This window comes from Lonchura striata, chromosome 25, assembly GCF_050655825.1.
Source record: "Lonchura striata isolate lonStrDom1 chromosome 25, ASM5065582v1, whole genome shotgun sequence".
NCBI classification, from domain to species: Eukaryota; Metazoa; Chordata; class Aves; order Passeriformes; family Estrildidae; genus Lonchura; species Lonchura striata.
The window spans coordinates 1,826,035-1,851,693 of record NC_140727.1 but is presented as its reverse complement, the minus strand read 5'-3'; the positions used below and the strand labels follow the sequence as shown (position 1 = coordinate 1,851,693).

At 63.2% G+C, this 25,659-nt stretch overlaps 3 protein-coding genes and 2 long non-coding RNA genes across 16 annotated transcripts; 3 read left to right on the top strand and 2 right to left on the bottom strand.

Moving 5' to 3' along the window:
* Window positions 1-249: 249 nt before the first annotated feature.
* On the top strand, window positions 250-6,568 carry ENTREP3 (endosomal transmembrane epsin interactor 3). 4 transcript variants are annotated; one of them, XM_085560575.1, is made up of 12 exons: window positions 250-468; window positions 1,030-1,086; window positions 1,204-1,314; window positions 1,465-1,590; window positions 1,685-1,792; window positions 1,970-2,130; window positions 2,220-2,319; window positions 2,403-2,487; window positions 2,567-2,913; window positions 3,318-3,383; window positions 4,193-4,455; window positions 5,538-6,568. In XM_085560575.1, exons 1-12 carry the CDS (start codon window positions 250-252, stop codon window positions 5,608-5,610), a joined length of 1,716 nt encoding a protein of 571 aa, XP_085416701.1. In that variant the 3' UTR covers window positions 5,611-6,568. The 4 variants fall into 4 exon arrangements, with proteins under 4 accessions (XP_085416701.1, XP_085416700.1, XP_085416699.1 ...); XM_085560574.1 differs by having other exon boundaries at window positions 3,315-3,383; XM_085560573.1 differs by having other exon boundaries at window positions 2,567-3,127.
* Window positions 465-5,283, bottom strand: LOC146765366 (uncharacterized). The gene is made up of 3 exons (XR_014950056.1): window positions 4,757-5,283; window positions 1,670-4,286; window positions 465-1,304 (listed from the first exon to the last, which is right to left on the bottom strand). It is a non-coding gene; the product is annotated as an uncharacterized LOC146765366 (long non-coding RNA).
* Window positions 5,292-12,367, bottom strand: LOC146765365 (uncharacterized). The gene is made up of 3 exons (XR_014950055.1): window positions 12,225-12,367; window positions 7,141-11,065; window positions 5,292-5,686 (listed from the first exon to the last, which is right to left on the bottom strand). It is a non-coding gene; the product is annotated as an uncharacterized LOC146765365 (long non-coding RNA).
* Window positions 6,849-16,258, top strand: LOC110471546 (lysosomal acid glucosylceramidase). The gene is made up of 10 exons (XM_085560577.1): window positions 6,849-7,064; window positions 7,354-7,545; window positions 7,620-7,766; window positions 7,855-7,988; window positions 8,069-8,241; window positions 8,325-8,562; window positions 8,694-8,918; window positions 8,992-9,155; window positions 9,300-9,425; window positions 10,733-16,258. The coding sequence occupies exons 1-10, from the start codon at window positions 6,998-7,000 to the stop codon at window positions 10,833-10,835; spliced, it is 1,569 nt and encodes a 522-aa protein (XP_085416703.1). The 5' UTR covers window positions 6,849-6,997; the 3' UTR covers window positions 10,836-16,258.
* On the top strand, window positions 12,938-25,617 carry LOC110471575 (lysosomal acid glucosylceramidase). 9 transcript variants are annotated; one of them, XM_085560572.1, is made up of 11 exons: window positions 12,938-13,073; window positions 16,406-18,152; window positions 18,351-18,542; window positions 18,616-18,762; window positions 18,885-19,018; window positions 19,375-19,547; window positions 19,640-19,874; window positions 20,526-20,750; window positions 20,829-20,992; window positions 21,070-21,195; window positions 21,271-25,617. In XM_085560572.1, exons 2-11 carry the CDS (start codon window positions 18,083-18,085, stop codon window positions 21,374-21,376), a joined length of 1,572 nt encoding a protein of 523 aa, XP_085416698.1. In that variant the 5' UTR covers window positions 12,938-13,073; window positions 16,406-18,082; the 3' UTR covers window positions 21,377-25,617. The 9 variants fall into 9 exon arrangements, with proteins under 9 accessions (XP_085416698.1, XP_085416697.1, XP_085416694.1 ...); XM_085560571.1 differs by having other exon boundaries at window positions 16,406-18,542; XM_085560568.1 differs by having other exon boundaries at window positions 16,406-17,708; window positions 18,036-18,152; window positions 20,526-25,617.
* The last annotated feature ends 42 nt before the right edge of the window (window positions 25,618-25,659 follow it).

Genomic DNA, 25,659 nt, shown 5'->3' with positions numbered 1-25,659 from the left:
TGTGTGTCGGGCCGGCGGCTCTAGGCCGGTTCTGTTCTCCGCGGGGCTCCGCGTGGCCGTGGGCGCTGCCCGAGCCCCCCCGCCCGGGGCAGTGAAGAGCCGCCGTCAGCATCCTCCGGCAGGCCGAAAGGTGGAGCCCGGCCCGTTCCCGCAGAGCGGCTGCTCCCGCTCCCCGCGGTCCTGGCGCGGTGCCGCCGGCTGCCCCGGGGCTCCGGGGCCGGCCCCGCGCCGCCGCCGCCCGCCGGGGCCATGCCCTCCCCCACCGACTCCAGCCGCTCGCTGACCGGCCGCGGCTCCCGCAGCCTCACCCACCTCCGCCTCCGGCGCACCTGGCTGCAGGTCCTGCTGGCCCTGGGTCTCGTGCAAGCCGTCCTGGGCGTCCTCATCGTCACCTTCAGCCTGGTGGCGGCCACCATCACTCCCTCCACCAAGATCCGTCACTCCTGCCCGTCCTGGGCCGGCTTCTCGGTGAGTGCGGGGGGCGAGGGGGCTGCGCCGCTCCCCGGGGGCCGAGCTGGCCGCCGGTCCCCGGGGAGGGCAGCCCCGCTGCTCGCCCACCCTCTGCCCGTGGCTGCCGCGGTGCATTGTGGGAGTATCCCAAGGGCTCCCCCAGGGTGACTCGGTGAGGGATGGGGACCCCCAAGGGGTGCGGGGGGACTGTCCTGGGCACCCAGCCACGGGCGGGGAGGGGCGCGGGGGCACCGCAGGGACAACAGGGCAGGGGCAGGGTGGCGACGGGGGCTCCGCTCTGTCTGCTGGGTATTGGGGTGTGGGCAGCACCCGGGGTCCCCCGTGGTGATCATACAGCACGGATCCTGGCCTGGGTTTGCTGCCCAGCCAGAGCAGGCCCTGAATCAGCAGTTCTCCCATCTTGTGGCGCCAGGGCTGCTCCTACAGCCCCACTGCTCCTGGGCTGGCTGCAGGCCTGCGGGGACCAGGGGGCTCTGCCCGTGGGCAGGGGCTGCTCGGGGTCCCGCAGCCTGGCAGAGCCTTCTCCCCGTGCTCACCCCGGGGCTTGTGCACCTGCAGCTGGCACTGTCCGGGCTGGTCGGCGTCATCTCCTGGAAGCGGCCGCTCACCCTGGTGGTAGGTGTTGGGGGGACGCCCTTCCGAGGCGGGGGAGACCAGGATGGGGAGGCCGAGGAACCCCCCCCGTGCCCCCGGGGTGTGCAGCCCGCAGCCCCTCCTCTGCTCCCGCTGCAGATCGCTTTCTTCGCGCTGCTGTCGGTGCTGGGCGTCATGCTGAGCCTGGCCGGCTCCATCCTGTCGTGCCAGAACGCGCAGCTGGTGAAGACCCTGGAGGCCTGCGAGAGGGTGAGGCTGAGCGGAGACCCCCGGGCCTCCATGCACGGCTCCTCCCTGGCTGTGGGGGACTCTGGGGACACGGGCAGCTGCGGAGCTGCGGTCGGGTATCTCTCAGGGGGATAGCATCTGGAGCTTCCTCGCAGTGTTTCTTGTCCCCAGGAGAGGGACACGTGTGTCTGCTGCCAGGCCCGCTCCGAGCCCCCGCCCGCCTCCTGCAGCCAGCAGAGCGAGATGCTGACCATGTTCCCCAACCCCAACTGCCGGAGCATCCGTGTGGCACTCAAGGTGGAGGAGCAGGGGGATGCAAGGGCTCCCTGGGAAGCGGCCGCACACCCGGCCACGCTCCGCGGGCTCTGCAGCTCACCCCACTGCTCCCCAGGATCTCCTCTTCAGTGTCTGTGGCTTGACCATCTTCTCCACCGTCATCTGCATGCTCTCTGCTGTCGTGTGCTGCATCCAGATCTTCTCCCTCGACATCGTCCATGTGGTGAGTGCCAGCTCTGGCCCAGCAGCAGGCAGGGCTGGGGAGCAGGGGTGGTGCCTGAGGTGCCAGGGCAGGACCCGGCCCCAGCTGGGTGCAGATGAAAGCCCGGGATGCACATCCCTTGCTGGATCTCTGGCCAGGAGGTCTCAGCTCTCCCTTCTCCCCTCCCTCTCCCCGCAGCTGGTCCCACAGCGCTCGAGCTCTGTGACGTTGGAATGCACGTCCCCACCTGACACCTTTCTGCAGAGCATGATGGACTTCGAGGAGTTTGTGCCTCCGGTGCCGCCACCCCCCTACTACCCACCTGAGTACACATGCAGCTCCGAGACGGATGCGCAGAGGTACCAGCTGGGAGCCAGGCTGGCAGGGCAGGGGTGCCCAGGCTGGGCTCGTCCCACTCAGTGTGGCTTTTCTGCTCTTGCTTCTGCAGCATCACCTACAATGGCTCCATGGACAGCCCCGTGCCCCTCTACCCGACCGATTTCCCCCCATCGTACGAGACTGTGATGGGGCTGCGGGGGGACAGCCAGGTGGGGGCCGTGGGGCCGTGGGGAGGCCAGGCTGAGCAGGACGGGCTCGTGCTCAGCTGAGCCCTGAGCCTGCTGTCCCACAGGTCACCCTGTTCGACTCGCAGCTGACAGAGAGCTCCCACGCCTGCACCTGCGACCGCGTCCCCTCCATCGTGCTCAGCGGGGAAGGTGAGCGTTCCCCCCGGGGCACGGGGATGGCAGCGGGGGCCGTAGCAGCTCCTCAGTGGTGCCCGTCCTCTCCTTGCAGTCTCCATGGACAGCGGGTCCCTGATCATGTCCGAGATCATGGACATCCCTGGTGACAGCAGCCCCTCGGAGGACTCGTGCCTGCTGGAGCTGCAGGGCTCCATGCGCTCCGTCGATTACGTCCTGTTCCGCTCCATCCAGCGCAGCCGCGCCGATTACTGCCTGAGCGTGGACTGCGTGCAGTGCAGCCACCACGCTCGCAGCCCCACGCTGGCCTTGCAGGGCCCCTTCGAGGAGACGCCGCAGCCCCGCGCGCGGGGCGAGCGATCCTACTCCTGCTCCACGGCGGAGCCCGGCCCCGACGGCGTCTTGCTGGGGGGAGCCGTCACCCACAGCTGCAACAGGCTGGTGGGGCCGGCGCGCTGCGCCGGGCCCTGCTTCCCCGAGGTGCGCCTCAAGGACAAGGGCTCCACGCCGCAGCGGCGCGGGGGTGGCCGCCCCACGGCCACCGGCCACCCCCGGCGCAACAGCGAGACCTCCTGCCCCTCGTCCCCGGGGCTGGCCCCGCGCCCGCTGCTCAGGTCACACAGTGACCCCGGCGTGCCCACGCTTGGCCGTGCTGGTAGGTGACAATGACGTCTGGGATGGGAGCGTGGCAGCGAGTGTGGCAGCGGGGTTTGGCCGTGTTTTTCTGTGGCCAGGCGGGATTAGGGCCGCTCTGGGGAGCAGGGGAGGTCTGCTGGCCTGGGAGGTTGTGCTGCCCGGGGTGTGCACAGCCGCCCAGGCCTGAGGGCTCTCTCTGCTCCCAGCAGATTTCAGGGAAGTACTTTATACCAAAGCACTGGAGGACGCCGTGTCCGACTCCTCCGCTGATACAGGTCAGGGCACTGGGATGTGCTGGGATACAAAAGGGGGCATGGGGGGGTGTCTGTAACCCTCTGGGGATTGAGCTCACCCTGTTGGGGCTGGAGCAATGGTGGGACTGCTCCTGCTGACTGGGCATGGGAGACAGCAGGACAACAGGCCTCTGAGGATGGGTCTGCTGGGAGCAGCATCCTGGGGTCTGACAGTGGGGACAGGTCCATCAGGGCAGTGTCCCAGGTCTGGTGATGGGGATGGAGCCATCAGAGAAGTGTCCTGGCTTTGACAGTGGAGACAGGTCCATCAGGGCAGTGTCCCAGGTCTGGTGGTGGGGATGGAGCCATCAGAGAAGTGTCCTGGCTCTGACAGTGGGGACAGGTCCATCAGGGCAGTGTCCTGTGCCTGTCAGAGCAGTGTACCAGGTCTGATGGTGGGGATGGATCCATCAGGGCAGTGTCCTGACTCTGACAATGGGAACAGGGCTGTCAGAGCAGTGTCCTGGCTCTGACAGTGGGGAGAGGTTCATCAGGGCAGTGTCCCAGGTCTGATGACAAGGACAGGGCTGTCAGAGCAGTGTCCCAGGTCTGATGGTGGGGGTGGATCCATCAGAGCAGTGTCCTGGCTCTGACAATGGGGACAGGGCTGTCACAGCAGTGTCCCAGGTCTAACAGTGGGGACAGGTCCATCAGGGCAGTGTCCTGTGCCTGTCAGAGCAGTGTCCTGGGTCTGATGATGAGGACAGGGCTGTCAGAGCAGTGTCCTGGCTCTGACAATGGGGACAGGGCTGTCAGGGCAGTGTCCCAGGTCTGACAGCCCCACTCTGCAGGGCTGTGCTCCGAGGCCTGCCTGCTCCACCGTTCCCACTGTGACTCCCCGCCGCTGCTCCGGGCCGGCTCCATGGGGAAGAACAAGCTGCCACCCTGCAAGAAGGTGCCACAGCAGCTGTCAAAGACAACCACCCGCTCCCTGGGGGACCTCAAGGGCTACCGAGGCACCCGTGGGCTGGTGGCCAGGTTCCTGCAGAGACCCAAGCGCAACCCGGCAGCTGGCACGGAGGTGTCTGGACACAGCTTCCACGGGCACAAACAGGTGGGTTCTGAAAGCTACAGGGGATGGGCAGCTCCTCCTTCCCAGAGAACCATCCACACTCACCCTCCCGTCTCTCCCCATCAACACCTCCACCTTTCCAGCCTTCCTTTGTTTCCGTGTCCCTGCTACACCCCTTTTGTCGGCACCCTGGCTGCAGGCAGAGCGTTCTTCCTGCAGCTCTGGCCTTGCCCAGCCCTTCCTGGGGGGCAGCTCCTTTTTCCTTGATCCCCACTGGAGCCACTGGAGGTGGGAAAACCGTGCCTGTTGCAATGGCTTTGGCTTTGCCCCTGAGTCACTGCACCTGGAAGCAGTTGCTGGGACGTCCCCACGACTCAGCTTTACGGGAGTCCTTGCGCAGCCCAGGGAGGCCTTGACGGGAACCAACCTGTCCCAAATGCCAGTGTGGGCGCATGATGCACGCCTCTGCCATCCCTGTCACCTCTGTCCTCCTGCCCCGTGTGCCACCTGGCCCCGCTGGAGCACGGGGGGTCGAGCACAGGGGGGTGAATGCGGGAGGGTGTCACGGGCAGGGGTGTCATTGCAGGGGTGTCATTGCAGGGATGTTGTGGCAGGGGTGTTGTGGCAGGGGTGTCACGGGCAGAGGTGTCCAGGCAGGGGTGTCACGGGCAGGGGTGTCATTGCAGGGATGTCCAGGCAAGGGTGTCATGGGCAGGGGTGTCATTGTAGGGGTGTCATTGCAGGGGTGTCACAGGCTAGGGTGCCACGGGCAGGGGTGCCATTGCAGGGGTGCCACAGGCAGGGGTGTCATGGACAGAGGTGTCATTGCAGGGGTGCCATTGCAGGGGTGCCACAGGCAGGGGTGTCATGGACAGAGGTGTCATTGCAGGGGTGTCACAAGCAGGGGTGTCACAAGCAGGGGTGCAATGGGCAGGGGTGTCATTGCAGGGGTGTCACGGGCTAGGGTGCCACGGGCAAGGGTGCCATTGCAGGGGTGCCACGGGCAGGGGTGTTATTTCAGGGGTGTCACAAGCAGGGGTGCCATGGGCAGGGGTGCCACGGGCAGGGTGCCACGGGCAGAACTGCCATCCCTGGTGGCTGCAGCCCATCCCCACGGCTTGCAGGTTCCCTGGAGTGCCTGGCCGGGCGCAGAGCGGCCCCACGAAGGAATCCACCTGCAGAGCTGCGGGGACCTGAGCTCCACCTCGTCCCTGCGGCGGCTCCTGTCCGCGCGGCGGCTGGAGCGCGGCCGCCCCCGGAGCCTCAGCGGGGCCTGCAAGGAGAGCGCGCTCTGAGGGCCCGGCCGTGCAGGGAGCCTCTGCTCTGGGCAGGGAATCCCACCCTGCCCTCAGCCCTGGACGTTGCTCGGACATTGCTGCCGCCCTGGTGGGGCTGCGCCCTGCGCTGCTGCCCCGGGGGTTCGGCTGAGCCCCTTCCCCAAGCAGGGCTGGGCTTCGGGGCTGGTCCCCTTGGGGGCCGGGCCAGCTGTGCCTGTGCCCTGCCTGGCTGGGATGGTTATGCCTGTTCCCTGCCCTGTTCCTTGTTCTGGACATGCCTGTCCCTTGCCATGTCCCTTGTGCCAGCTGTGCCTATTCCCTGGGATGGCCACGCCTGTCCCCTGCCCTGTCCCGTGTGGTGGCTGTGCCTGACCCACGCACTGGCCATCTCCTGTGCCAGCCGTGCCAGCTGTGCCTGTGCTCTGGCATGGCCGTGTCCATCTCCTGTGCCCTGTGCCAGCCGTGCCTGTCCCCTGCCCTGGCCATGCTGTCCTCTGCCCTGTCCCTTTGGCTGGCTGTGCTGGCTTGATCGCCCCTCCCTGTCCCCCGCCCTGTCCCCTCCTCTGGCCGTGCCTGTCTTCTGCCTTGTTCTTCTGGCTGGCCATGCTGGCTTGATCCTCGGTCCCCTGCGCCAGCCGTGCCTGTCCTCCAGGACGACCACGCCTGTCCCTTGCTCTGTCCCCTGAGCTGTCCCACTCTGCCCGTCTCCTCTCCAGGCCCTCCGCCCCGCCCGGTGCCGGTCCCGGTGCCGGTGCCGGTGCCGGTCCCGGTGCCGGCCGTGCCTGTTCCTCCCCGCCCGGCTGCGCCCGGGCCGCGCTGCGGGGCCGGTCCCGCGGCCGCCGCCGCTCGCTAGAGACCGAATAAAGGTGGTCACCGCCGCCCACGGGGCCGGTGTCACGGGGCGGGCGGGGCCGAACGGGGCGGGGCGGGCGGTCAGCTGAGCGGTCACGGGGTGCCGGTTCCCGGTTTCCCGGTAGCGGCATCGCGGGGCGGGGTGACCGGCGCCGTCGGGGCGTGGGGAGGCAGCGGGGACCGGGAGCAGGACCGGGACAGGCACCGGGAGCGATACCGGGACCGGGACCGCCTGCGCTTCTCGGGGAGGGGGCGGGGGAAGCGACCCCGGGGTTCCCCCGGTTCGCGGGGCCAGAACCGGCTCGGGGGAAGGGCGGGGGTCAGGCCCGCCCAGAGTCGGTGCCGTTCTGCACCGGGTGTGGGCGGGACGAGCTGCGGGGCGCCCTTAAAGGCAAAGCCGGCGGCGGGGCCGGTGCTGCCGGGCCGGCTCCGGGCGCACCGGGAGCGGCGGGGCCATGCGGGCTGTCGGTGCCCCGTGCTGGCGGCTGCTGCTGGCGCTGCTGGCCGTGCACCGGGCTGCAGGTGAGCGAGGGGGACCCGGGGGTACGCGGCGGGTGGAGGGGACGGGGCTCCCGGGGCGGGGAGGAGGAGGGAATACCTTTGGAGTCCGTGCTCAGGGATGCTCGGGAGTTCTCAGGGATGCTCGGGAGCTGTCAGGGATGCCCAGGAGCTGTCCGGGGGTCCGGAGGCAGCGCGGAGCTCGGTGCTCGGGAGGTTCCGGGGTGTGCAGCACGGGAGCAGTGGCATCACCTCCGGGGCAGGCAGGGACGCGTCCCTGAGGCTGCCCCCACCACCCTGCCGTGCCCCCCAGGCGCCCGGCCCTGCAGCCCCAAGTACTTCGGCTACGATGCCATGGTCTGCGTCTGCAACTCCACGTACTGCGACACGCTGGACCCGCTGGTCCTGCCGGCCCCCGGCTCCTTCGTCAAGTACGAGAGCAGCAAGGCCGGCAAGCGGCTGGAGCGGAGCGAGGGGAAGTTCCAGCGCAGACTCTGCCCCTCAGGTACTGCCACGGGTGGCAGGGATGGGGTGGACCCCGCAGCAACCCACCGTCATGCTGGGCTGCCCTCCCTGCAGATGTTGTCCTCACGCTGGACACGACGCAGCGCTTCCAGAGGGTGAAGGGTTTTGGTGGCTCCATCACCGACGCGGCCGCCATCAACATCTTATCCCTGCCTGAAAGAGCACAGGATCACCTGCTGCGCTCCTACTTCTCTGAGGAGGGTAGGGTGTCGGGGAGGGAGGTGGGATGGTGACGGGGGTTGTGGGTGCTGGCACATCTTGGACGCCTCGTGTCCCGCTGTGCCTGCAGGGCTGGAGTACAACCTCATCCGGCTCCCCATGGCCAGCTGCGACTTCTCCCTCCACGCCTACACCTACGACGACGTCCCCTACGACTTCGAGCTCGCCCACTTCAGCCTGCGGGACGAGGACACCAAGCTGAAGGCGAGCGGTGGGAAGGGAGCAGGGTGGGGTGGAGGGTGATGGGGGCTGAGCTGAGCGGGCCCCTCCACCTCCTCCTGCAGATCCCCCTCCTTCACCGAGCCTCGGCCATGAGCAAGCGGCCGCTGTCGCTGTATGCCAGCCCCTGGACCTCCCCGACGTGGCTGAAGACCAGCGAGTCCTACGTGGGGAAGGGGACGCTGAAGGGGCAGGCAGGGGACAAGTACCACAAGACCTGGGCCAACTACTTTGTACGGTGAGGAGCTGCTGGGGGACCGGGGCAACACCCGGGGGACTCTCAGTGGACTCCTCACGGCTCACCCCTTCCCCCAACGCCAGATTCCTGGATGAATACGCCAAGCACAATGTGACCTTCTGGGCAGTGACAGCGGAGAACGAGCCCACGGCTGGGCTGATCAACAACTACCCCTTCCAGTGCTTGGGTTTCACAGCTGAGCAGCAGCGGGACTTCATCGCTCGGGACCTGGGCCCGGCGCTGGCCAACAGCTCCCACCGCCACGTCCAGCTCATCATCCTGGACGACAACCGGCTCCACCTCCCGCACTGGGCCAGAGTGGTGAGGGTGGTGGGGGCGTGTGCCAGCGTGGTGACCCAGGACAGAGCCCCTGTCCTTGTGGGGGGTTTGGGTGCTCTGTCCTGAGGAGGGCTGGCAGTCAAGCCCATGGGATTGACTCTTCTCCCTGCCAGGTGCTGGAGGACGAGGGGGCAGCTCGCTACGTCCACGGCATCGGCATCCACTGGTACCTGGACTTCATCGGTCCCATCCAGGACACGGTGTTGCCCACTCATGAGCTCTTCCCTGATTACTTTATCCTGGCCACGGAGGCGTGCATTGGGGCCCATTTCTGGGAGCGGGATGTGATTCTGGGCTGCTGGGAGCGGGGGAACCAGTACAGCCACAGCATCCTGACGGTGAGGCCCCTGTGTGCCGGGCCCTGGGGAGGGTTGTTGGTGTCGGGCAGACATCTGAGCTGTCCTGCTGCAGAATCTGAACCACTATGTGGCCGGCTGGACTGACTGGAATCTGGCTCTGGATCTGGAGGGGGGCCCTAACTGGGTCAAGAACTACGTGGACAGCCCCATCATCGTGGACAGCAGTGAAGGCATCTTCTACAAACAGCCCATGTTCTACCACATGGGCCACTTCAGGTGGGTTGGAGCCCACAGCATGTGCTAATCTTCCTGGGCTCCAGCAGCAGCTTATCCTGAGAGATGCAAGGCAAACTTAGCTGGAGAGGAACTCTGCTGGGGTCTCACTTCCACCCTGAGCTTGCTTCCTGTTTGTCTGTTCAGTAAATTCATCCCTGAGGGCTCCCAGCGCGTGGGGCTCGTCGCCTCCAGAGAGTCCAAGAAGACAGCGCTGGAGTACACGGCTTTCCTGCGCCCCGACGGGGCTGTGGTTGTGGTGGTTCTGAACCGGTGGGTGATGCTGCCTGGCCCCCTGTGTGGGACCCCCGTGCTGCCAGCCCCGTGTGGGACCCCATCCTGCCAGCCCTCTGCGGGACCCCCGTGCTGCCAGCCCCGTGTGGGACCCCATCCTGCCAGCCCTCTGCGGGACCCCCGTGCTGCCAGCCCCGTGTGGGACCCCATCCTGCCAGCCCTCTGCGGGACCCCCGTGCTGCCAGCCCCATGTGGGACCCCATCCTGCCAGCCCCATGTGGGACCCCCGTCCTTTCAGACCTCTGCGGGACCCCCATCCTGCCAGCCCCATGTGGGACCCCCATCCTGCCAGCCCCATGTGGGACCCCCATCCTGCCAGCCCTCTGTGGGACCCCCGTGCTGCCAGCCCCATGTGGCACCCCCATCCTGCCAGCTCCATGTGGGACCTCTGTCCTTTCAGACCTCTGTGGGACCCCCGTGCTGCCAGCCCCATGTGGGACCCCCATCCTGCCAGCCCCATGTGGGACCCCCATCCTGCCAGCCCTCTGTGGGACCCCCGTGCTGCCAGCCCCATGTGGCACCCCCATCCTGCCAGTCCTCTGTGGGACCCCATCCTGTCAGCCCTCTATGAGACCCCCATCCTGCCAGCTCCATGTGGGACCTCTGTCCTTTCAGACCTCTGTGGGACCCCCGTCCTGCCAGCCCCGTGTGGGACCCCCATCCTGCCAGTCCTCTGTGGGACCCCATCCTGTCAGCCCTCTATGAGACCCCCATCCTGCCAGCTCCATGTGGGACCCCATCCTGCCAGCTCCATGTGGGACCCCCATCCTGCAATGCCTCTGTGGGACCCCATCCTGTCAGCCCTCTGTGGGACCCCCGTCCTGCCAGTCCTGTGTGGGACCTCTTTCCCTTTAGGCCTGTGTGGGACCCCCATCCTGCCAGCCCTCTGTGAGACCCCCATGCTGCCAGTTCTGTGTGGGACCCCCATCCTGCCATCCCCATGTGTAACCCCACCCTGCCATCCCCCTGTGTGACCTCACCCTGCCATCCCCATGTGGGACCCCCATCCCTTTAGCCCTCTGTGTGACCCCATCCTGCCAGCTCTATATGGGACACCCATCACTTTCTGGGACCCCCACCCTGCCACTCCTCTGTGTGACCCCCATCCCTTTGTGTGACCCCATCCTGACATCCCCATGTGGGACCCCCATCCTCCTGTGTGACCCCACCCTGCCATCCCCATGTGGGACCCCCATCCCTTTCTGGGACCCCCACCCTGTGGGACCCCATCCCGCCGGGCCCTGTGCAGGTGCTGCAGGTCTGACCGCCGTGCTGTCCCCCCGCAGGTCCCCACAGGACATCACCTTTGGGCTGGCGGACACCGTGGGCCTGGTGGCGGCCGTGGCTCCGGCCAACTCCATCCAGACCTACCTGTGGCAGCGGCCGTGACGGGGCCGGACGCAGCCGGGCCGGACGCGCAGCCCCCGCCGCCCGCGGGCTCGGGCCGGGGGAAGCGTCCCCGGGGCCGTGGCAGAGCCAGACCGGCCCGGCCGGGGATGCTGTGCGTGTGCAGGAGGGCCGGGGGCAGCGGTGCCCCTCAGGGTGGAGACCCCACCGGCTGTGGACGCTGTGTGCTGCTCTTCTGACATTAAACACGGGTGCTGCCTTGATGTCTGCGGCTGGAAGAGAAACCTCCGGGTGCCTCCCGCGCTCCTGGGCACCGTGGCTGGGTGCCACCCCGGCGTGGAGCCTGCTGGAGGCTGGCGAGCGGCGCGGAGCAGCCGGAGCATGCTGGAGCCCCTCTCCCTGCCCAGCCCCTGCCCTTCTGCCCACTTCAGCTGCCCTGGGGCTCACCCTGCTGAGAGATGCTCCAGGCATGCTCTGCTCCCAGTTCCAAGCGTGCAGTGCCTGGCTGGGGCTGAGCGGAGCCCCGGTTGTCATTGGGGATGGGTTTTAGGACCTAGCAAGCAGCTCAGGATTCACCCTGAGCGCGGATGCTCGGGGTGCTGCATCAGGAGCAGGGGCAAAGCGCTCGGACACCCACCCTCGATGGAAGGGCTGAGCAGGGATTGTGGCCAAACTTCAGCTTTTTGTGCTTTCCCTGCCAGCCCGGAGCCACCTGCAGCCTGGTGCCAGGTCAGGGGCTGTGTGGGTCCCGTCTCTCCCAGACCAAGGAGAGGTCAGGGCTGGAGGCAGGGCCAGCTCCAGGAGCTCAGGGTCCCAGCCAGCTGCTGCTGGGGTTTTCCTGGGTCAGGGAGGCTGGCCGGGCTGCAGCAGCCCCGCCTGGAGCCTGCTGTTCCCCGTGGGGACTGATCCGAGGGGTCCCCGCTGTGCTGAGCAGACGGGGGGTGCACCCACCACAGATCCGGGGTGCCTTGAGCGAGCGGGGGCAGGAGCGGGAGTGGGTGCCGAGTGTGGGCGCAAGCCAGGAAGGAGGGAGGGAGGCGGCAGGGTGTGAGAGCAGGAGATTAGGGCAGGGAGGTCCTAATTTCAGGGCGAGGAGGGCCGTGCAGGCGGGATGTGCCCAGGGGCGCTGTCAGGACTGACAGCCGCGATGCCGCGTGGGCTGAGCACAGCCCAGGCGTGGCCAGTGAGTGACAGTGGCACCCTGGCACACTGGCACGCCACGGGAGCCCAGGGATGCTGCTCCTGCGACCCCGCAGCTCCGGCAGAGCCCTGGGGAGAGCACCCTGCTCCTGCCCCGAGGCTGTTTGTGTTTGTCCACAAGAGGGAAATGTTTCTCCAGGATCACGAGTGCGGCGAGTCCCATCCCCAGCGCCCTGCTGCCGGCACCCCACTCGCGGCGCGGGGCTGCTCCCCCGCCTGGTTCTCGCTTACCTGGCGGTGCTCCGAGCTGCTGGCCGGATGCTGAAGGGCCCCGGTGGGACCCTGCGCTCGGCTCGGTGCTCAAGGACCGACTGGCTCCGGGATGAACGCAGCGGGGGCGAATCCTCCGACGTCGCTGGGCTTGGCTCTGCTCATTAATTCTTGTGCAAAGCCTTGGCTCGTGTGGGGCTGGCGGTGGCCGGGGGATTCTGGGGTCCCACCTAGAGCCGGTGATCGCCCTGAGGATTGTCCCCGCATGCTCTGGGCCGGGGTCCTGCTGTTGGGAAGGAGTTGCCGTGATGCCACGCTGTGAGGCTCTTTGGCATTGATGTTAGGAGAGTTGTGATCCCCGGAAAGGTGACTCAGCCCAGCTCCGTGTCCCTGTGTCCCCATCCACACCGGCCTGGCTTAGGGACAAAATTCACCCTCTGGCTCCTCTGATGGCTCCCTTGACCTCACTTCTTTGACCCCATCCTGGAAAGAACACACCCGAGCACTGCAAAGGGCGCTCACACGATGCCACCAGGCCCCTGCGACCCCCAGGAGCTCCCCCAATTTGGAGATTGGCTGCAAGAAGCGGCTCTGGGGGCTTGGTGGGGCTGCCTGGTATCTGCCGTGCCAGCAGCTCCGTGCGAGGCGTTGCCCGGCCCCTGGGTCTCACTTTTCCTGCTCAGCAGGGCGCTCTTATCAGCTGGTGTTGATAAGGCTGAGCTCCAGCAGCCTCCGCAGTGTTTTGCTTCCAGGAGCTGTGGGACCTGAGCCAGCCAGGGGACTGTGGTTGATGGAGGGCAGGAAGAACTGGAGCTTGGAATGGCAAAGGGTGAACGGGGGCATCCTGGATGGCTGGAAGCGAGCTCGAAGGTTGCGGTGGTGTGTTTTTCTTTCATTTGATATTTGTTTAATATCTGTTTCCCCCCCCAACCCCCCTTTCCCTGCCCCTTTCCCTAGAACCTTCCCTGTCATTCATTCTAGCCCCCTCCTCAGCTTCCAGATGTTAGTTCTGCCCTAAACTCCTCCCCTGCTATTCCCTCATTGGTTACTGTTCCTACACCCGTCCTCCTGAGTTCTGTATAAAACCTTTGCCCCCCCGCCCGCCGGGGTCTTGGGGCTCATGGAATAAAACCATCTCGTTCCCCCCCCAAGTCCCGTGTCGCCTTCGTCTGTCCCTGCGCGCCACGAACTGAAACTGCAGAGCTTGCGGGGGAAAGCGGCCGCCCGTTCTCTTCCCTCACCGCCCAGCACGGCTCGGAGTGCCGCGGCGAGGAGCGCATGCCGCGCCTCAACATATGGTAGCGAGAGGATGGTTCCCTCCTTCGTCTTGTAAAAAAAACGGGCAAATTTGTGGGGGCGCCCGCCTCACAGAAGAAGAAGGAAGGAAGAGGAACATCTACGGCCGTAAAAGCTCTGCCTGATGCTATGAGGAGCTGAGCGCCGAGCGAAAAAGATTGAGGCTCCGGGACCTCTTTGTTCTCGCCATCTTCCCGCCCGGGAGCAGCCGCGCTGCACGGGCAGCCGGGCTGCAGAGCTTTTTGGCGGGCAGACTTACCCGAGAACACAGAGGGCGGTTTTGGCAGCGGCTCGGGGGAGCCTGAAGAGGGGCTGACCGAGAAGAGGTTCATTCCTCGGTCAGCATCTGCAGCGAGACCACCGGAGGCTGATAGTGGCCGAAACCAAGGCTTCGGGGACGAGTCTTGGTTTAACGGGAACACCCAGGCTTCCGGAAGGGCCAAACCGAAAGAGAAGGAACATCCCCAGTTTTTAGCGCGACTTTTCCATCGAGTCGAGGAGAAGATTCAAGCCATCTCCGTCCGAGCCTGCAAGGTAAGGTAGGCTACACGGGGTGGGGGTCGCCCCGACGGACGGCTGGGTCTGCCACCTTTTTTTTTTCTCGCGTTTTAACCCCCGTCTGCGCCCAGACTGGGGCTGTAGCCGTGCATGTCCCTGGCAAGCGGGTGGGTTTTCCTTTTCTGGGAGAAGCTAGCACTGAGTGCTATCCTTCGCCTAGTCTTCTGTGGGGACCTAGATTAGATCGCTTTTTCTTCTCCTCGAAAAAGTTGTCTTCTCTATCCTCCCCTCCCCATTCTGGGCTGGACGGAGGGGGTAGAAAAGACACCAGTAGGGATCAGCTAAGAAGACGACACGTTAGCTATAGGAGAGTTGTTAAAAGGGGCCCTTTACACCCACGCATTGCGCCGACATCCAGCTGCGTCGGGCGGCCCCCCCCCCTCCTATAAATTTCCCCTTTTTGCTTCTGTGAAGCTCCCTATGCCCCCATCCCCTCGGACTTTCCTAAAACCCTTTCCTATCCTCCCTTGGGGATTGCTGTGGCCGAGCCGCCCCAAGTGCCCTGCCGGACACTGCTCAGGCCAAGTGCAGTGTGCCCGGCACCCCTCTCAAGATGGCGCTGGCCACGCCGCTCGGGACCCATTTCCCGCCTTGACCCTTCTTTTTCCGCCCCTGGTTTCCCGCCAGTCCCATCTCTCCCCCAATAGCCCTGCACCGTCCCTGCACGAGGCTAGTCCCTGTTGGGGGAGGCGGGGTTGGATATTCCCCATCCTTCTTCTGGCTCTTCCTCCGGGGGGAAGGTCGGGAGGGATCTTCTCCCGAGGAAATGGAGCCGAAACCCGGGACTGGGGATCCGTCATTTTGTCTTCCCCCTGAAATGGCGGCGCCCCGGTCCACCCCTTACCGATACCCCCCGTTAATCATGGCAATCACTAATTAAGTGATTGTCTGATTCCCCTATCCTATTCCTTAATGTACCCTACCCAATATTCCTTTTTATTTAACTACAAATTCCTCTTTTTGCTTTTGATTATTTTTGAATAATCTGTTTGTTGAGTTATATTTTATAGAAAAAAAGATCATCCCAGTTAATTAATACTTAAGATATTATGCCCACCTCGCAAACAAACATTCAAATTGAACAAACCACATCGCTGTCCGCTGACTCTGCTTTAAGACAAGCGCCGTTTTCCGCTGACTCTGCTTTAAGAATTTGAGAAGCCAAACATCGCAAGCACCGCGACGCAGCAAATTCTAAATCAGATGAAGTCACAAATCCTGCTGTGCTTTGTACCCTTAATTTAGACTCTCATTTAGGACAATTTTATATATTCCAGATGAAGTTTTTATATGTTTCATATGTTATAATCACAATTAGTTTATCATTTTTTAATGTCTTTCAATTTATGTTTTTTTAATAATATGTAATATTACAATTTGATTTTATATTAAGTTGTTTTGTTGTAATTATAATTAATTCAGTCTTTTCTGATATTTTTTAACTTAAAGGCTGTGTTTAACCATTATTGCTACAGGAATCACTCAGCTACTATATCGCTTCAGGCTTGCTGCATTGCTGCGAAATTTAAAAATTTATTAGTTATATTTAGTTGATCTTTTATTATATTTAATTCCAATAATTCCATTTAATTATTTTATTCAAATTAGATAGTTATAATTTTAATCATTCTAATTAAATTTTTTAGTTTAATTTCTGTCAATTATTTCATTCTATTTCAATTATTTACATTATTTACATTATTTTAAATTGTTACTCAGAACAGCAAAACAGCAAGTTTTGTGCAGTCTTGTGTCTAATTTAAGCTGTTACTACTCTTCCTGCCCTATAAATGCAATAATGTGTCTTTCATGTCCTTTAAATAATTTACAATGTTATCATATGATTTTATATTATTTGCATGTTTTATTAATTTGCTTAAACCACAAAATTCTCCTTCTTTTTGTAAAGTAAAAGAGGGAGATGCGGTGGTGTGTTTTTCTTTCATTTGATATTTGTTTAATATCTGTTTCCCCCCCCAACCCCCCTTTCCCTGCCCCTTTCCCTAGAACCTTCCCTGTCATTCATTCTAGCCCCCTCCTCAGCTTCCAGATGTTAGTTCTGCCCTAAACTCCTCCCCTGCTATTCCCTCATTGGTTACTGTTCCTACACCCGTCCTCCTGAGTTCTGTATAAAACCTTTGCCCCCCCGCCCGCCGGGGTCTTGGGGCTCATGGAATAAAACCATCTCGTTCCCCCCCCAAGTCCCGTGTCGCCTTCGTCTGTCCCTGCGCGCCACGAACTGAAACTGCAGAGCTTGCGGGGGAAAGCGGCCGCCCGTTCTCTTCCCTCACCGCCCAGCACGGCTCGGAGTGCCGCGGCGAGGAGCGCATGCCGCGCCTCAACAGAAGGTTGCTGATTGCCTTAGGAGCTATTAATCCCTCCCCAAAATTGGGGCTTATTAACTTGGGTGTAGCAGCCTGGTCACGCTTTAATCACACTTGGAGGTGGGAGATGCACGGTGCAGCGGGACAGGGGCAGGAGCTCCTTCCTGGGCACCTGTTTGCCCCGTGAGATGTAACCAGGGGCTCCCTGGCCCATCCACAGCTGCTGCAGGTGTCTCATGGCTCAGCTCCCAGCAGAGGTGTGGAACTGGGGCAGGGCCCCGTAGCAGGGCAGTGCTGGGGGTAGGAGGAACTTTGATGAATTGAAATTGCCCCAGAGCTGCATCTGATATGGCAGAAATGGAGAAAATTAGTCATGAAGCGCTGCTCCACCCATGGAGGGAAACTAACGGAGCAGTTTAACCCTGTAACCCTGTGCAGGGGAGCCCTGAGCTGGTGATCGATGCTCCAGGCAAGTGGAGCTGTGGCTGGGATGTGGCCACTCCCCATCCCCTGGGCCACCCCGGTGTGGAGACGCCGAGGATGTCCCCACAGTGAGGGGTACATGTCCACAGGAGTGGGGACATCCTGGCTGATGGGACCAGGTAGGGTCTGGGGTGCCCAGGTGAGCTGGCCCAGTTCAGCCCTGGCTTGCTGAGGCTGGAGGGTGGCTCCTGGAGGAGCAGGGAGTGGGCTTTGCTGAGCTGGGCTTTGCTCCTGGCGTGGTGTTGGGAGAGCAGGGTGCCCTTTGAGGGTCTGGCTGCTGTTGTTGACCAGCTGGAGTGTCGCCCTGCTTGCCCAGGAGCTGGGGCATTGCCTGCTTGCTGTCACTGTGCCACTGCTGCCACCTTCCCCAGCACGTGCTGAGCTGGGCAGAGCGATGCCAAAGGCTTGGGCAGGCAATGGTAACAGCCCCAGCTCCCTTGTGGCCACCCCTGCTGTGCCCTGAGCTGTGCAGCCACATTCACTGACCCTGCCTGGGTGCCCCGGACCCTCCTGCACGGCCCTGCGGCTCCTGGGGGACACTGGGGACAGCGGGGTGGCAGGCAGGGATGGGTGGGTGTCCTGTTGGAGGTGCCCAGCAGGACAGACAGTGCCAGGAGCCTGCTTGGCTCTGCTGGGCTCTCAGGGGCTCATCCAGGCCCTGCCCGACAAAATAAATGAATCAATTCTTCCTTCAGGGATAGCACTGGGGTCTCACATCTGTCCCTGTGGCACCTCCCCGTGCTGCTTGGACTTTTCCCCCAGGCCCAGCTGCCAGCACCGTGTCCCTGTCCCTCCTCGGCACGGTGGCAGAGGGGACCCGGTGCTCCGAGGAGATGCGCGGCAGGTACGGGCCGGGAGGAGAGCAAGGAGGAGCTGTGGGGGTGGGAGAGGGTGTGCTGCGGATGGGAGGTCTCCGAGCAGCTCCCTGTAAAGGCGAGGAGGTGGGGAGGCTGCAGCTGCTGAGGAGGAGGAGGGCTGGCGGCAGCGCAGGTCGGGAGCAGCCGGGGTGAAGGCGGGTGTGGTGCGGGCTCCGGGCAGGGGTGGACCCTGCCCAAGCGAGATGAAGGTGGTTTTTGGGGGGGTGGAGAAGGTGACAGGAGCTCCGTGGCGCTGAGGAGATGGGGCTGATCCCTCCATCCCCCTGCCGTGGCTGAGGGTGTCCCCGCCGCAGGTGCTGCTCCGCGGGAACTTCCAAATTTTGGGCAAGGCGGAAGGGCCATGTGGGCTGTCGGCATCGTGGGCTGGCTCCTGCTGCTGCTGCTGCTGCTGCCGGTGGCCCAGGTGACAGGTGAGCTCGGGGACGTCGCGGGGGTGGCAGCGGGGTTTGGGCACCCCGCGGCAAGGACAGCAGCGGAGCTGGGTGCCCGGGAGGTGCCGGGGTGCGGAGCACCGGAGCGATGGCATCACCCCGGGGCAGGCGGGGGAGCAGCCAGGGACACGTCCCTGAACCGGCAGCCACCCCCACCCTCCCTGCCGTGCCTCCCAGGTGCCCGACCCTGCATCCCCAAGGATTTTGGGCACGGCTCGGTGGTCTGTGTCTGTAACGCCACGTACTGCGACACGCTGGACCCGCTGGTCCTGCCGGCCCCCGGCTCCTACGCCAAGTACGAGAGCAGCAAGGCCGGCAAGCGGCTGGAGCGGAGCGAGGGGAAGTTCCAGCGCAGCCTGCGCAGCCCAGGTAGCCCCAGTGGTGGGTGGCGGTGCCACCGCGGTCCCCGGGCAGCAGGGACCGAGCCCGGCTCTTCCCGCAGGGCTGCTGCTGACGCTCGACATCTCCGCGCTGTACCAGCACATGAAGGGCTTCGGCGGCTCCCTCTCGGATGCCGCTGCCATGAACATCCTGAAGCTGTCCCAGCCAGCCCAGGACAACCTGCTGCGCTCCTACTTCTCCGAGAGCGGTGAGCAGTGAGAGCACGGCGCTGTGGGGGTCGCCAGAGGAGGCTGTGCCTGTCCCCGCTGCGGGGACATCGTCACCTGGACGCCCACTCCGGTGCCGCTTGATGTTTTTCCTTCTCCTCAGGGATCGAGTACAACCTCATCCGGGTGCCCATGGCTTGCAGCGACTTCTCCGTGCGCCCCTACAGCTACGATGATGTCCCCAAGGACTACGAGCTGAAGCACTTCAGGCTGGTGGACGAGGACGTGAAGATGAAGGTGGGAGGCTGAAGCCGCCGCCATCGGCACTTTGTCCCCTCTCGCACCGGAGCTCCTGCGTGTGCTGGGACCGCTGGGACCAGGTGCTGCTGAGCCCTGCACACCGTGGCAGGGTGCACGGGGACAGCCTGTGGGAGCTGGCACCTGCCCCGGGGCACGTCCTGGCGCATCCCAGCTGGCAGCGGCAGGGTGAGGAGCCAGGGCGCTGTGCCCTGTGCCGGTGGGGTGGTGCTTGCCAGCTGCCAGTCCCCGCTGAGGTGCCTGGAGTTCTCCCCTTCTTGCCGTGCTGGGCCTTCCCTGTGGTTTTGGGGGAGCTGCAGCTGGAGCTGAGCCCGTCCCTGTGTCCCCTTCTGCAGATTCCCCTCCTGCGCCGAGCTTTGGCCATGAGCAAGCGGCCGCTGCTGCTGTTTGGCAGCCCCTGGACCGCCCCGGCCTGGATGAAGAGTAACGGGGACGTCCGTGGGAAGGGGACTCTGAAGGGGAAGGCAGGGGACAAATACCACAAGACCTGGGCCAACTACTTCATCAAGTACTGCCTCTGGAACCAGAACGGGATGGGCAGCGGGCGGATCAGGGAGCGGGGCAGCACAGCTGATTCTGCCCCCACTTTCTCCGCACCAGGTTCCTGGATGAATACGCCAAGCACAACGTGACCTTCTGGGCGGTGACGGCACAGAACGAGCCGCTGGCGGGGCTCTTCACGCCCCCCCAGGCCCCCACCATCGCCTTCACGGCCGCTCAGCAGCGGGATTTCATCGCCCGGGACCTGGGCCCCGCGCTGGCCCGCAGCTCCCACCGCACGCGGCTCCTCATGCTCGACGACCAGCGCATCCACCTCCCACACTGGGCCAAAGTGGTGAAGAGCAGCGTCCCTTCCTTCCCCTCCGCCTCACTCCCCAGCCCCAGGCTTGAGGGGAAATGGAGCCGTGGCCTCTCCCAGCCCTGGAGAGTGGCAGCAAACCGGGTCTGCCGGAGCGGGAGCCAGAACCGGCCCCTCTGGAGCAGCAGCTCCGCGTGTGCCCGGCGGCAGTGAGGACAGGAGGTGGCACCCACAACCTGGATGCCCTGGCAGTGCTGCTGGGCACTTTTCTGGGCAGAGTTTTGGCTGATTTGGTTTCCCCCCCACAATGCTCTTTGGGGATATTGCCTTAAACTAAGAGGAAAGAAAGTAAAACTCCTCAAACCAGGCAGCCTGCTCCTTCTTTGCCTCCATGGCTGCAGGGCTGGACAGCCCCAGCGGGGTGTGGAGAGAGGCCCAGGCAGCAGCAGAGCCAGCTGGGGACAAACCTGTGTCCCACCCCCTTAGCACTGCGCCCAGCGAGGTGCCAAAGCCGTGCTGGGGCACCGGATCCGTGCTGGGGTGCTGCTCAAAGGGGTGCAGTGCTGCAGGGAGGGGGCTGCAGGGTGTGCTGGACGAGAGGTTGGCCCTGGGAGACCACACGGGCTCCATCCCTGCAGGCTTCAGGCATGGGTAGCCTCGGTGTGAGGCATCTCCTTTGCTCCCCAGGTCCTGGGAAACGCCACCGCTGCCCGCTACGTGGCTGGCCTGGCCGTCCACTGGTACCTGGATGCCATCGTCCCACCTGGCTGCAGCCTGGAGGCCACCCACAAGCTCTTCCCTGACCATTTCCTCCTCTACACGGAGGCCTGCACTGGCTTCTTCATGTTCCGCTTCGCCGTGTCCCTGGGCTGCTGGGAGCGGGGAGATCACTACAGCTACAGCATCCTGACGGTACCTCCCCATCCCACCACCCCACACCGCCCACCCGGGCTGGGGGAGCCCCACTCAGCCCCCTCCCTGCCCCCCCAGGTCATGAACCACTTTGTGTCTGGCTGGACCGACTGGAACCTGGTCCTGGATCTGGAGGGAGGCCCCAACTGGGTCAAGAACTTCGTGGACAGCCCCGTGATCGTGGACGGCAGCAAGGATGTTTTCTACAAGCAGCCCATGTTCTACCACCTGGGCCACTTCAGGTGGGTCAGGGGAGCTCGGGTGCTGCCGCCAGCCCCAGAGCAGAGGCAGAACCTCTCTCCTGGTCCTCTCCCCACAGCAAATTCATCCCCGAGGGCTCCCGGCGGGTGGGGCTGCGCAGCAGCCGCCGCTGCCTCCTCTGCCAGCTGGAGCACGCGGCCGTCCTGCGCCCCGACGGTGCCCTCGTCCTGGTGGTCCTCAACAGGTCAGCCCGGGCGGGGCATGGGGATGATGCTCAGCCCCGGCTGTGCCAACCTGCTCAGCCCCTCTTGCTCCCCAGGTTTGGCCGGGATGTGCCCTTTGGGATCCAGGACCCTGCCATGGGCTTCATCGAGACTGTGGCTCCAGCCCACTCCATCCAGACCTACCTGTGGCGCCAGCAGTGATAGCCAGGGGTGTGCTGGGGGGCTCTGGGGGCCTCTGGGGGCTCTGGGGGCTCTGGGGGGCTCTGGGGGTCAAGCCTTCCTCCAGCATCCCTCAAGGGTGGAAGAAGCTGCTGAGCCATCGCCGGGAGTGCAGCCCCCGGGGTCTCCATCCTCCCCTCCCTCCCGGCGCTTCCCATCCCCCTGGAAGTTGCCTTTGCACCGTCTCCTGGAGCACACTTCCACACGTGGCCCCCTCGAAAGCCTCGCGTGTGCGGCGGGCGCCAAGTAAAGCCATGACGCCGTCCCCGCGGAATGCGCCGCTCCCGTCAGTGTTTCCTCTACGCGCTCGGAAACCTCGCCGGCTTTTTCCTCGCCGGGGCCAGGGGTACCCCGGGGGCTCCGGCCCCCGTGGCCTGCGGGTGGCTCCTTGTTTATCCCTGCAGCTGGAGAGCCTCCGCCGCTGCCAGCCCTTGATTCGTTCCATATGTGCTCTTGGTTTTCCCCAGCCTACTTTTTAAAAAAAAAAAACAACAAAAAAAAAAAATCCCCAAATGTCAGACGCTGTCGGAAAGGCAGAGTAAATGATATCAGTGTCCCCGTCCACCAAACCTTATGGAGAAATTAGGCTGGTGCCACCTCTCCAGGGTGGCCTCTGGACAGAGTGCCCTCTATTCTGGCTGTGGCCGACACCGGCCGCAGCCCGCAGTGACCTCCCCGTCCTGTTTGCTTTCCCTAAATACCAGTTCCAGTATTCCCTGTGCCTTTGGGAACGTTCCCAGCACCTTTGAAGTACAGGAATGAGAAAGCCAGAGCTCTCCTTGGCCAGTGCCCCTTGTGTGAGAGCCACGGAACTGCTGAGGTCGGGGAAAATGAAAGAACCCAGCGGTTTTACGGCTGGATTATTGGAGTGTGGTGTGAAGGTGGCACCGGGCTCCGTGCCAGCCCTGCTCATGGAGCACACCAGCCTGTCCTGTGCTTTCATCCATGTTCCTGGGAATGCTGGCCCCAACGGCAGCTGGGTCGGGCTGGCTGAGCTCAGAATTATAGAATAGAATCACGGAATCCTTGAGGTTGGAAAAGGCCTCCAAGATCATCAAGCCCAACCGTTCCCCCAGCGCTGCCAAGGCCAGCCCTAAATCACGTCCTCAAGTGCTCCATGCACATCTATTAAATCCCTCCAGGGATGGCAACTCCGCTGCTGCCCCAGGCAGCCGATGCCAGGGCTGGGAAGTCCTGTCCGTGAAGAAATTTTCTTTAATATTCAACCTAAACCACTCCAGGGAAATGTCACAGCTCTCCTGATGCAACTTGAGGCCATTTCCTCCTGTCCTGTCCCTGTTCCCTGGGAGGAAACACTGACCCCCACCTGGCTGTCCCCTCCTGTCAGGGAGTTGTGCAGAGCCACAAGGTCCCCCCTGAACCTCCTTTTCTCCAGCATGACCCCCCCAGCTCCTCCTGGAGCTCCAGACCCTTCCTCAGCTCCATCCCCTTCCCTGGACATGCTCCAGCCCTTGTGAGTGGCACAGAACTGACCCCAAAGATTTGAGGTGAGGCCTCATCAGTGCCCATGTCCTGCTGCCACCTCGGGAACGTCCCCTTCCCAGGGGACAGCGGACCTCTGCTGTGCTGGCATGGCCCATATGGTGTAGGGAAGGCTGGGCTCCAGGACGGCTTTGATGGATGGAGACGAGAGATCTCTGAAGCTGCTCTTGGGATATCAGGTTTATTTGGGATGGTGAAAGGTCTTGGAGCGTGGTAAGGCCTGAGGGAATGGAGGAGGGGAGAGACAAGACGATGCTCCAGGAGAGGGGGGAGGTTCTAAGAGGGGGGAAGATCCAAGAGAGAGGAAGTTCTAAGAGAGCATCTGGCCCCTCAGAGACCCCTTGTCAGGGGGCTTCAAGGTGGGCTGGAACAAGACTTGGGCCAACGGGGTCACAGACACCTGATGTTTCAGGGGAGGGTTACAGGTGTGGGATGAACATTTTGGGGGTTGAGATTGAGCAGTCCATTTGACTTTTGGACCTATCTGTAGGTAAGGGCATTGTCCAACCAATAGGGGGGATTGTTTTCATCCTGGCTGTACTATTGTGAATCTTCTGCCAGGCAATCATATTTCTCCATCCTTCCCAACAATATGGAACCTCAGCATTGCCCAGGGCCAAGCAGGGAAAGGCTTTGGAACCGCAGCAGGATGGCCATGAGGGGTGGGGTGAGGCTGGAGGAACCACCCCCAGCATCCCCACTGGGGGGTCCCTTCTCTGGGGGCAGCAGGAGGAGCAGGGCCTGGAGTGGGGCGTGTGTTGGGGAGGTGTTTTCTATATGAACAGGATGGGACTGTTGGGGTACGTTCCTTGAGCTTTAATTGCAGCATCAGCCTCTTTACAATGGGAAGATGGTAAAGCTCACGTACAGCCAGTAGCAGTGGAAGATTTCTTTGTACAGAGCACTTGAAAAATGTTCTAGCTGATAGCAAAAAGTCTAGTTACTGCTAAAGCTTACAGACAATCGTTTTAGCCAATTAGCAAAAGTAGCTTTGTCTATTTTCAGATTGTGCTGCTTTCTACTTTCAGATTCTCACTGTAGCTTTGCCTGCTTCCAGACTTTGCAGCTGCAGCAAGTTCTCTGCTCTTTCTCTTTCTAAAGCCTCCTTTTCCAGCTTTCTGAAAATCATCTGAACTTTGCTATTTCCCACAGGGGTCTGCGATCTCCAGCGAGGGGCTGGGACCCTGCCCGGGGATGTGTCACTGAGTGATGGACGGTGGTCCCTGGGTGGGGGTCTCTGGCTGGATGTGACACTGAGGGAGGGATGGTGGTCCCTGGGTGGGGGTCTCTGGCTGGGTGTGTCACTGAGGGAGGCACGGTGGTCCCTGGGTGGGGGTCTCTGGCTGAGTGTGACACTGAGGGAGGGACGGTGGTCCCTGGGTGGGGGTCTCTGGCTGGATGTGTCACTGAGGGAGGGACAGTGGTCCCTGGGTGGGGGTCTCTGGCTGGGTGTGACACTGAGCGATGGATGGTGGTCCCTGGGTGGGGGTCTCTGGCTGGGTGTGACACTGAGCAATGGACGGTGGTCCCTGGGTGGGGGTCTCTGGCTGGATGTGTCACTGAGGGAGGGACGGTGGTCCCTGGGTGGGGGTCTCTGGCTGGGTGTGACACTGAGCAATGGACGGTGGTCCCTGGGTGGGGGTCTCTGGCTGGGTGTGACACTGAGCAATGGACGGTGGTCCCTGGGTGGGGGTCTCTGGCTGGATGTGTCACTGAGGGAGGGACGGTGGTCCCTGGGTGGGGGTCTCTGGCTGGGTATGACACTGAACAATGGATGGTGGTCCCTGGGTGGGGGTCTCTGGCTGGGTGTGACACTGAGCGATGGACGGTGGTCCCTGGGTGGGAGTCTCTGGCTGGATGTGACACTGAGCGATGGATGGTGGTCCCTGGGTGGGGGTCTCTGGCTGGATGTGTCACTGAGGGAGGCACGGTGGTCCCTGGGTGGGGGTCTCTGGCTGAGTGTGACACTGAGGGAGGGACGGTGGTCCCTGGGTGGGGGTCTCTGGCTGGGTGTCACTGAGTGATGGATGGTGGTCCCTGGGTGGGGGTCTCTGGCTGGGTGTGACACTGAGCGATGGACGGTGGTCCCTGGGTGGGGGTCTCTCCCTGGCCACCCTCACCAGCTGCCCCAAGGGGACCCCGGGGCTGCTGCCACTCCCCCCGTGCCTCTGCCCGCCTCCTGTTTCTCCAGCGGAGCAGATGCCTGCAATTAGGAAGGATCCCAAATTAGACGGTGTGGAGCCCAGACTTGTTTTGCAGATGACAAACCGCTGCTGCCGGCTCCACCCAGCCCAGCTGCGGCCCGGGGCTCCAGCATGCGGGGGCACGGCGGGGGCGAGGGGGCTTGGGTGGGCATTCCCTGCTGTGCCCACGCCAAGAGGGGTCTGGAATCCCTGCCATGACCGGCCACGAAAGGTCCTGGAGCAGCCACAAACGGCACACCACAGGTCCTGGTGGTGGCATTGGTGGTGGCAAAGTGCTGCCAAGAGCAGCGACCCTGGGTGGGTGGGCACAGCCCTGCCCTGCCCGAGGTGTGCCAGGGACACTGGGCTGCTCCCGTGGGGCTCTTCCCGAGGGGAGCAGGGCAGGCTGATGGAGGCTGGGGGGTGATGGAGGCACTCGGGGGGGGCTGGCAAAGCTTCCTCCCCTCCCCAGCCTCCCTCTGGCCACTGGAACAGGTTTCAGGGGAGCTTTGCAAATGCTGCGGTGTGTGGAAAGCTTATTGGAGCCAGGTTGCAAAATCAACCCCAGGCTCCTCTTCA

What these genes read in the sequence shown, in the direction of transcription:
- ENTREP3 (XM_077789403.2), top strand. Translation starts at nt 250, where the DNA reads ATGCCCTCCCCCACCGACTCCAGCCGCTCGCTGACCGGCCGCGGCTCC. An exon ending in CGTCCTGGGCCGGCTTCTCG is followed by an intron (nt 469 to 1,029) that starts GTGAGTGCGGGG and finishes GTGCACCTGCAG; the next exon opens with CTGGCACTGTCCGGGCTGGT. An exon ending in TCCGAGACGGATGCGCAGAG is followed by an intron (nt 2,131 to 2,219) that starts GTACCAGCTGGG and finishes TTGCTTCTGCAG; the next exon opens with CATCACCTACAATGGCTCCA.
- LOC110471546 (XM_085560577.1), top strand. Translation starts at nt 6,998, where the DNA reads ATGCGGGCTGTCGGTGCCCCGTGCTGGCGGCTGCTGCTGGCGCTGCTG. An exon ending in GGCCGTGCACCGGGCTGCAG is followed by an intron (nt 7,065 to 7,353) that starts GTGAGCGAGGGG and finishes CGTGCCCCCCAG; the next exon opens with GCGCCCGGCCCTGCAGCCCC. An exon ending in ACAGCCACAGCATCCTGACG is followed by an intron (nt 8,919 to 8,991) that starts GTGAGGCCCCTG and finishes GTCCTGCTGCAG; the next exon opens with AATCTGAACCACTATGTGGC.
- LOC110471575 (XM_085560563.1), top strand. Translation starts at nt 18,083, where the DNA reads ATGTGGGCTGTCGGCATCGTGGGCTGGCTCCTGCTGCTGCTGCTGCTG. An exon ending in GCGCAGCCTGCGCAGCCCAG is followed by an intron (nt 18,543 to 18,615) that starts GTAGCCCCAGTG and finishes CTCTTCCCGCAG; the next exon opens with GGCTGCTGCTGACGCTCGAC. An exon ending in CTCCTACTTCTCCGAGAGCG is followed by an intron (nt 18,763 to 18,884) that starts GTGAGCAGTGAG and finishes CCTTCTCCTCAG; the next exon opens with GGATCGAGTACAACCTCATC.